The sequence below is a fragment of the Haliaeetus leucocephalus genome, unplaced genomic scaffold (genome assembly GCF_000737465.1).
Source record: "Haliaeetus leucocephalus isolate CR32 unplaced genomic scaffold, Haliaeetus_leucocephalus-4.0 Scaffold317, whole genome shotgun sequence".
NCBI lineage: Eukaryota > Metazoa > Chordata > Aves > Accipitriformes > Accipitridae > Haliaeetus > Haliaeetus leucocephalus.
This window is the reverse complement of record NW_010972753.1, coordinates 3,171,822-3,180,532: the sequence shown is the minus strand read 5'-3', so window position 1 is coordinate 3,180,532 and position 8,711 is coordinate 3,171,822. Positions and strand designations below refer to the sequence as shown.

The following is an 8,711-nucleotide window of genomic DNA, read 5'->3' as shown; positions in this document are numbered from 1 at the left end:
TCCACCCACGGCGTTACACAGCCCACCCCCCCCCCCCCCACCCCCCCCCCATCCCGAGGATGTTTTTGAGTTCTAAAACCCACCATAGGCGCGGAAAAAAAAAATATATGGGAAAAAATAAGGCTTGTTCCCTGGACATTATTAACGGTGCAGCCTGAAATATACATTTTTTTGCCTTAAAGAAAAGGGAATCATTATCAAGCCATTACGCATTAAGAAATGTCATTCAGTCATTTTTATTCATTCCGCTGAAATCTTCGTAAAAGCCCGAATCATACTTCTGCAAGCAGCAATTTTGTTAATCCAGGGGGTTATTACTCTGGTCCCTTATTAGGATCTATACTGCTGCCAAGCAATCCTATAACCTTCTCAAAAGAAGTTTACCTCCGTGTTATAAAACCAGTAGTGGTATTTATACTGTGCAATAATTAGTGTATTACTTGAATCCACTAACAGGTTCATTTTATCTCCGCACAAAACCCCTAGTCTGCTTATAGAAAGCTTGTGCCTCCTTTGGCGCTGTTAAAGTGGTGAAAGAGTGAATGAAGGCTGGTAGCACTTTCTCCTTTCGCCGTGCCTTAATTCCCATCTCTTTTTGCTCTCATCCAATTAGTGCAGTGTATTAAGCGGTTTATCATCTCATAGTCAGCTATTGAGAGAAACAAGGCGAACACTTTGCAATAGAGCCTGCTCTCCTTTGACACCCTCAGGTACTTACATATTCCACTGTGCTATGAATAATAGAGGAAGAATAGAGCGCTAATTCCCTCATCAAAGAATGCCTTGTCTGCTGCTTTGCTCAACAACACCATTCTGATCAAAAGAAAAGCAATAAAGCTTAGCATAACAAAACGAAACCTACTTATTAGCTTAGTGGTTAAATTAATGCAGAGCCGCTGCTATTCAAAACCAAGGTTTGAAAACAGCCTCCAACAACCTGATAATGCTGCCTTCGGGATGAAGGAATTTTAATCTGAAATTTGAAGCTGGCACAGATGAGTTAATCTATTAAACTGCTATGAGGAGGGTGCGGGAGAACTATTCAATTAAGGCGCATTTAAGGTGCTCTGCACAAGACGGGGAAGGATGCGGGAGGGAAGATGGGCTCCGGTTCGGCAGTAGAAAAGTGCCTTTGGACGGGGAAAAAGGGGAGGGGGGGGAGAGGGGGGGGGGGGGGAGAGGGGGGGTTTTGGCACAGCAACAAACCTGTTTGCGGCTGGGAATTGGTTTTCGTATCACATATGTCATCGGCGAAACCTGGCTACCGGCTCCATATAGCAACACTCCTCTTCCTCAGCTGCGAATAAATACAAATAAACACAAACCTTCATTTTAACAGCGTTGTGTGTGGGGGGGGGTTAGGAACGAGGGACAAGAGGAGGGAAAGAGCTTCGGGCCAGGTCAGCCTCCAAACGCAAAGCCCCCAGCTTTAATCTTTCCCAAATTCTTTACAGCACTGTGTTTACCAGCTCCCTTTAATATTAAATGCTATAAAGATGATTTTGCGTTTCCCAGCCTTTCTCTGGGGCCGAGATGAGGCACGGTGCCCAGAGCTTGTTAGGGGCCGGGGCTGGGGGGGGGGGAGAAAGCCAGTTTACTCCTTGCCAAGACTTCAGCTCTGAGCTGACCAACTCTGCTGAGAGGAATCAAAAATTGCCTTAATTCGGGGTAAAAGCCCTCGTTTCCGATCCTCCCTCCCAACCCTCTGGCTGGCTGGGGTGGTGGTGCGGGGGGGGCTCCGGGATTTTGCCCCCCACCGCCACTCCTGTAACAGAGCGGGCTGTGCAGGAGGGAACAGCCCCTCGCAGGGCTACTATATGCTGCTGCGCCCTACACAATCATTCCACAACACTCTCATTTAATCTAAACATCCCTAAACTTGCAAATTAACAGGCTCTTCAGCTGTAATTATACAGATACATACAAGTGCCACAGGGTCAGGTTATGCCATATCTATCCATTTTATTTGTATACCTAACGTCTGGAGGAGAAGGTCACACTTTTCGCTTTCCTAAGGCATTCTACCCGGTTAATATCAGTAATATCTTCATAATCCTAATTGGGTTGGACATGAAAAAACTAAAAAAACCTGCCTGAAATTACAGGAAGCCAGGATCTTTCAAAGAGCTGCAACATCAACGTGCCATCTAGGCAGCAACACCTTCTCTCCCAGACAAGCCTCCGAGTGAAGTCTCTTTTACGATAACCCAGCCGAACGCGTCGGGAAGGAACGACGGCTTGCCGGGGGTGGGACACGACCAACGCAAACCCGGGGATCCAGCAGGTTCCGCTTCTCACGTGCTGTGGCTCAATGGGAGTGAAAAAGAAAGGGTTTAGCCCCCAAAGTTGCTCAGAAGACAACCGTGCGTTCGGGCATACGCGAACAGACGTTACCCGTACGGACACACGGCGTCTTCCGATGCCACTTGAGGGACGAACGAATGTCATAAAATACGCATCACACCAACAGAGACGCGTATCCCTTCGGTGCCCAACACGTTCGCGTTGATGCTCCTACTTTTTCTTCAAGCTCCGTTCGTTACTGGCCGGCCGGCCTGAAAAGGGACACACAGGCACTCCTGTAAAACCAGAAGTCTGGAGCAATGCGACCTCGCAGGGAGTACTGTCAACAGTCAGATGATCAAATCGCATTCACTTTTACTAGAAAACTTTATTTTTTTTCCTTCAAGTGTTAAGAAAACTTTACATTTTATACTGATAAAGATTTAAAAGAAAATTTTTATAACCTTACATTAATATATCACATTGCAAACTTAACGGTGAACATGAGTACAACAATATTTTGTGTACAAAAGCAGGCACCCAAATTTTGCTCTTTCCTTGTCACATCTGCTTGTCATTTTATTAAAAGGAAATGAAAAAATACAATTTGTTTATAAAACTTTTAAAACCTCCAGTACAGTAATGATTACAGAACAGCAACAGCGATTCTCTGCTTTCCCTTCCCCCATTACCAGTTATGATGCCACCCCAACCACCTTTTTCCCTATTGATCACTTACTTTCAAATACTTTGCATGGAAAGAAAGAAACGAAACACATTTATGTCCTGTGTGCGTACAAAACGGGTTTTGTACATGTGTATGTCTTCACATCCACGCAGAAATTTCCAACATGGCAAAATGCTATGCTTAACGCTTCTTAATCAAAAGATGGTCCCTATTTTTAGAACCTCCAGGTTTCAGTCCTTCTTTACCCTTAATAAATTTGCAAGTAAAGCGTCCCCACCTCTTGTTCAGAAGGTACTAGGACATTTGAAGGCATTTAGGTTTAGTATTGTTTTTAATTGGTATGTTTATGATCACGAAGAAGATAAACTGTGAAAAGGCAAAACATTAGTGCTCCTACTGAGACCTCTACTAACCTCTCTTCCTGAGAGCACCTCTACTAAATACCCTGGAGCAAAGTCTAGGATCACTTACATTCCAGCAACTCTCACTGGGAATTATCCAATTAAAGCAGCAATTCCCCCACCCCCTTTTCCCTCATAGGTCTAAATACACAACAAAACATATTGCAAAAAATCAACTACTCCTTATTTTAATAACCCTGGGTTCCCAACGAAGAAAAGATCAGAAGATAAAACCACCCCGAATGTTTCATGTCCACATGAATCATACATCCCGTATTCATCTTCCGTTTCTCCTCCTCCGAAGAGTCAAGACTATTAAAGCATCATTGTGCATACTGAAATAAGAGTATTGCTTAAGAGATCATTACTGTTAAACAAGGAACTAGCCTCTCGTCTCCCTCCATTTTTAATCAATCAATCACTGCCTTTCATTATTGGACTCTCCCACAGATCTTCCTATACTGGCGGTGAAGAGTTTGCTGAGGTTCACTTCTGAGTAGCCACTCATGGACAGACATTTGTCTACGGTGCTCTTCAGTCTTTTGTAGGCTTCCAAGATTTCCTTCCTGAGTGGCTTCTTCTTCAAATACTCTAAAAGAACAAAGGGAAAAAAAAAGAAAAAAAGAACCAAACAGAGAAGGATTATTTGACCACAAAAAGACAGTACTTTCGCATTCACTCCTACTGCGAATCGTGGTATTTTAAAATGAGGTGAATGTTGTAGCTAGCAAAGACGACATTTGCGGCAAGCTCTCCCAACTTCGGCTGCCTTCCCCCCCTCGCCCACCGCTCAGAGGGGCCGTGGTGAACCTGCACAGGGTGGCGATCCTGAAGCTCCCTCAGCCCCACCGGTGCCCAGTGCAGCGGCTCCTGCCAGGAGCTGGCAAGAAGCACCGCTTGCCCAGTTAAATCGTCTAACTGGAGCAAAATGGGGGGTGCCTAACTCACCGCAGAGAAAATAGGCGATGGCAGGGCTGGCTGTGAGAGGATCTCGTTTAAAAGGGGCAGGTGCCTTAACTTAGCGAGAACTACGCGGAGGCCCCAGGGGTTTGAAGCAGGGAGAGGTTCTGCCCGAGTCTGGCTTCAGAAGGGAAGGAAACCATGCTTCGCTCCTCTCCTCTCCTCCCTGCTGCTGCCAGGACCGGCACCGGCACAGCCCAGGACGGGTTTATCACCCGTCTTGTGCATCCTCACGTGCGCCTTGTCCGCAGGATGGGAATTGCGATGCTCAGCACCACGAAGGTGTTGGAAGGGAAAGGGCAGTGGCACAAACAGGGGAAATTCCATGCTATCCCACCCTAAAAAGGAGACACGATGCCCGGTATCTCAACCAGGAGGCAGCAGGTTCACCTGACACAAATGAAGAGAGCCATTCCAAAATGCTCAATCAATACCTGTGAAGAAATGTCTGCAGTGCAAGACATTCGTTTACCCACTTGTACATTTGGGTGTGTGCAAAGTGACGTGCACGTGCATGAATCTGTACATATTTCAGCAGCAAAGCCCAAACCGTTGTATTTTAAATTTGGGGGTTTGTTAAATTTTATGCCATCCCCCAAAAACCCAGGGATTTTGTTTGGGTGGTTGTCCCGCTTTTGCTTTACAAAGGCTGTGGCCAAAGAGCAGAACATTCTACTGATCCACATCAACGCCAGCTCGATGCAGATCGGGTGCAGTTGTGCTCCAACTCCACGTTCTAGAGACACCAGCTCCTACCCAAAAGCCTGCGTCTGCAGTTACACCTCGGAATGGGCAGCGCTGGACAGTCTGCATTACTGAGCATGCGAGAAGGACAGATTGCAAAACAAGGTGCCAGCTTCACCCCCGTTAGGCTGGAGGGACCCCAGGTCGAGCAGAACTACAAGAGCATGGCACCGGTACTTCAAGGTCGAGCTTTCAAGACCTTTAGGCGCAGCGTAAGCATGTGTCCTGTGAGCAACTGACACGACCCTTCCGCTGCTCCTCAGCTTTGCCTGAAAGCTGTTGTCTCATTTCTTCTTCGCAATGCAGGTGCTGCCCTCCTCACGCTCTGGACACGTAACAAAGGAGCCTCCATCCCCTCTCGAACGGCTTTTGCTGCACGGCACAAGTTAAGATGAAAAACCAGTTGTCTCTGAACCAGCTGAGTTTATTTAAGAGAAGGGTTTGGAGGAGAGGGACAGGCTGGTTTTCTGAGTCCACCTGTGCGAGGGAAGAAATGGCTCACACTTGCGACAACTCGCTTCTGTGACGTGACTGGGATGAAGACATCCCATCGGATGCACCTTCGTCTCAAGGTCTGCCTCGAGGAGATGGCAGGGAAGGGAGGCACGGTAACAGAAATAGCTAGTACAGGTTTGGGGTTTGTGAAGTCCTCCTCCCTGAGAATTTATGGATTTTTTTGCAGAGCCTCAAACGAGCTCAGCAGATTAACTACTGGATATGATACAAACAGTAATGTTCTACCGAGCAATTGCCACCTGCTTAGGTTTTCCATATTATTCACAAAGTTCCACTGAACTCAATTGCTCTGCATGACGCTATCAAGTCTTTAAAAATTAAATTAAAATTTAAATTAACGACGCCAGTTTGAGTAACTGAATATGTTGATTAAAAGCACTTTGGTAAGCACCTTTCATGCATCCTTGTGAAGAAGGTATGTATTGTGCTGTCATGTTCAGTTTTGGGTATTTCTATTGCCAGCTGCGGGCGGTAAGTAAACAGAGGAAGATGCCTAGGTGAAGATACCACATCCTCACCGTTACCTAGACAGTAACGACATTAGGTCTCTTAGCAGAATTAAAATTTCCTTAAGCTACACCGCCAATACAATAAAAACTTTGATTACAAGACCCCATTCATTAACAGACTGAAGCCACTACGGCACAAAGACATTTAATGATCCTGAAGTTATTTAAAAGTAGAGTTTAATTAAACAAACCTTGAGAATTGTACTAACCCAATCCATAAAAACACCAAACCCACTCCACCACAGCTTCAGCACTAACTGGTTTATGCCTTTGCAAGATAAACGCTACAGTGAGCGGGTTCGCGTGCCACCACTCACATGGTAGCAAAGCCGTGCTCTTCACGCCAAGGGGCTGTGGCAAATCCCCTTCTCGCAGCTCAAACCTAGGCTAAAATAGTTTAAAGCCTCCTGGAGCTCAGGAGGGACCAAGGCGAAACATGTCAGCGCGCAGAAACAGCTGGCACGCGTGAACAGAGCAGGAAGGCACGTTCATCACGAGAACGACGAGGCAAACAATAAACCAGGGCTGAAAGCAGGGAACAAAAATACAGGCCTGCGTACGGCTCCAATTCAGGCTCCAGCCGTCCCACTAACAGAGCGCCTAGCCCCCCCCTCCAACATTAAATCTAAACTTCAATTATATGCAATAACCTTTCTGACAGTTATGCTTCAAACATTTCGTAGATGCAATTACACTCGTAGACGCAAGCAGGAAAGGGTGGACTGAAAAAAATGGAGAAATATGAGGGGCCTCGTTGATGTAATGAGGCCAATTTTAAGTTTCAATTATAAGAGAATGGGAGCGGGAGCTCCGGGAGGAGAGGCAGGCAGCGGCTGGGGCTGCAGCACAGCCACACCATGCATTTGAATGACACAAGTGCATCTGATGACTGGGGAGAAGAGATTTAAAGAACTGTAGTAATACAGAGCAGGGGAAGATGAGAGAGGACACAGCTCCTGATGTGTTTACCTCCTTTGCTGATGGGATATTGACTTTTCCCACCAGGTTGGTTAGAAAGGGGACTATTTACGCTGCCACACAGCAGAGTAAGAATGACAACCAGCATCACTCTGTGCTCCTCTGAGTAAAAGACAACTGTGACCGTCATATATCACACAGCCAGTCAATACCTTCCAGTTACCATACCATCCAACTTAGAGATGCATATAAAAGCTCTTACTTTCTTCCTAAATGAGAATTTAATCAATAATGCACCCAAGGCCTTCTGAAAACTAAGCTATACAAACTGACTGAAATTGCCTTCCAGTAGTCAGTCACGTTCCACAAGAGTTCTGTACCTATTATCACCCCGTCATTGTTTTAATAATATCCAAGTTCAGTGGCAAGCAATCTTTTAAGATGACCACTGCTGCAGAATGCATATGTGCCTATACGCAAGGAGATGTATTTATACACATGCAGAGCATACAAAAGATACTACCAAAACAAATATACAAATAGAAAATACAATTATTTCAATAGAAACTAAAAAAAAAACCAAAAAACCAAAACCACAAATGTGCTTCCAACTGTATATAACTAAAATTCGGGTACTGTATTCTCTAAAGTTAATAAATCGCTGACTCTGCTTAAGATTTTAGATCATATCACCAAGCACGCAGCTACCCCCCGCCGCCCCCCAACATAACTGCCCCCCTTGTTCCCTTCACAAAACACAGTCTGAACTTCTGGAAGTCCCTGTCAAATTCAGCACCCCATCCAAGTCCTCGTTTAGCTCCCTAGGTATAGTTTTATATTGTTAGGGGAGGTGTGGAGTGTGAATTAAAAGCTACCTGAAATCCGTTTACCCCATACTGTTGTACTGATGCTGGAAGCAAGGATGGAAATATTTGGAGGTTATCTATACCTGGCCACATGTTTTCCATTTATCGCAATTTCTCTCCGTTCCTATTAAAATAACACTAAATAACCCGATAGTCAGGATCAAGAACTTTTGTTCTTGGACTCTCCAGGACGTGGCTCGGTGAAGGTCGTCTGCTTTTTCTCCTACTGATTGGACAACCGAACTGTGTCATATTATGAAACTCTCTCCCCCTGATTATTCTGTTCATAGCCTGCTCTTCAGAGTAGAGAAGTAAAAATATATTCACATTCCTCTGTATCTGTGTGTGTGTATCTGCACCGGGTACGTGAGGAACAACATAGGTGCCTGTGAGCATTGTGCCAAAATGTTGGTTTATTTGGGAATGCACACAACAGGCTGCGGAGTGTAATTTATGTACGGCATCGTGTCTCTCTCACACTTTTATTTAAAGAGTTAAAGAACATACTAAATTAGCTACTGAATTTTTTACATCGCCTACTGGTTATTGTATTTTAATTACAGCTAGCTCAGACACACAGGCAGCAGTCTCTGTTCCAAATATCTGTGTTTCATTTATTTCTGTGCAAAGGTAGCAAACAACAGTCAGTCATAATTGGTTCTGTCAGATGTTTTACAGTCAGTCATAATTGTCTCTGTCTAGAGGTGTGTCAATTTACTGCAAGTTAAATAAATATTCTGCCTATTATGATATCAGGTTATGTAAGCCATTTTTTTTTAATTGCATGGGTTCCCCTTTCATAATCCTCAGCACCCCTATTTATACT

At 45.0% G+C, this 8,711-nt stretch overlaps 1 protein-coding gene across 1 annotated transcript in view; it reads right to left on the bottom strand.

The window, feature by feature from the left end:
- Positions 1-3,137: 3,137 nt before the first annotated feature.
- POLA1 (polymerase (DNA directed), alpha 1, catalytic subunit) overlaps positions 3,138-8,711 on the bottom strand; it is a 199,183-nt gene continuing 193,609 nt past the window's right edge. The window contains exon 36 of the mRNA XM_010571305.1: positions 3,138-3,963. Coding sequence (XP_010569607.1) covers positions 3,791-3,963 — 173 coding nt within the window. The 3' untranslated portion in view covers positions 3,138-3,790. The remainder of the gene's footprint in view (positions 3,964-8,711) is intronic.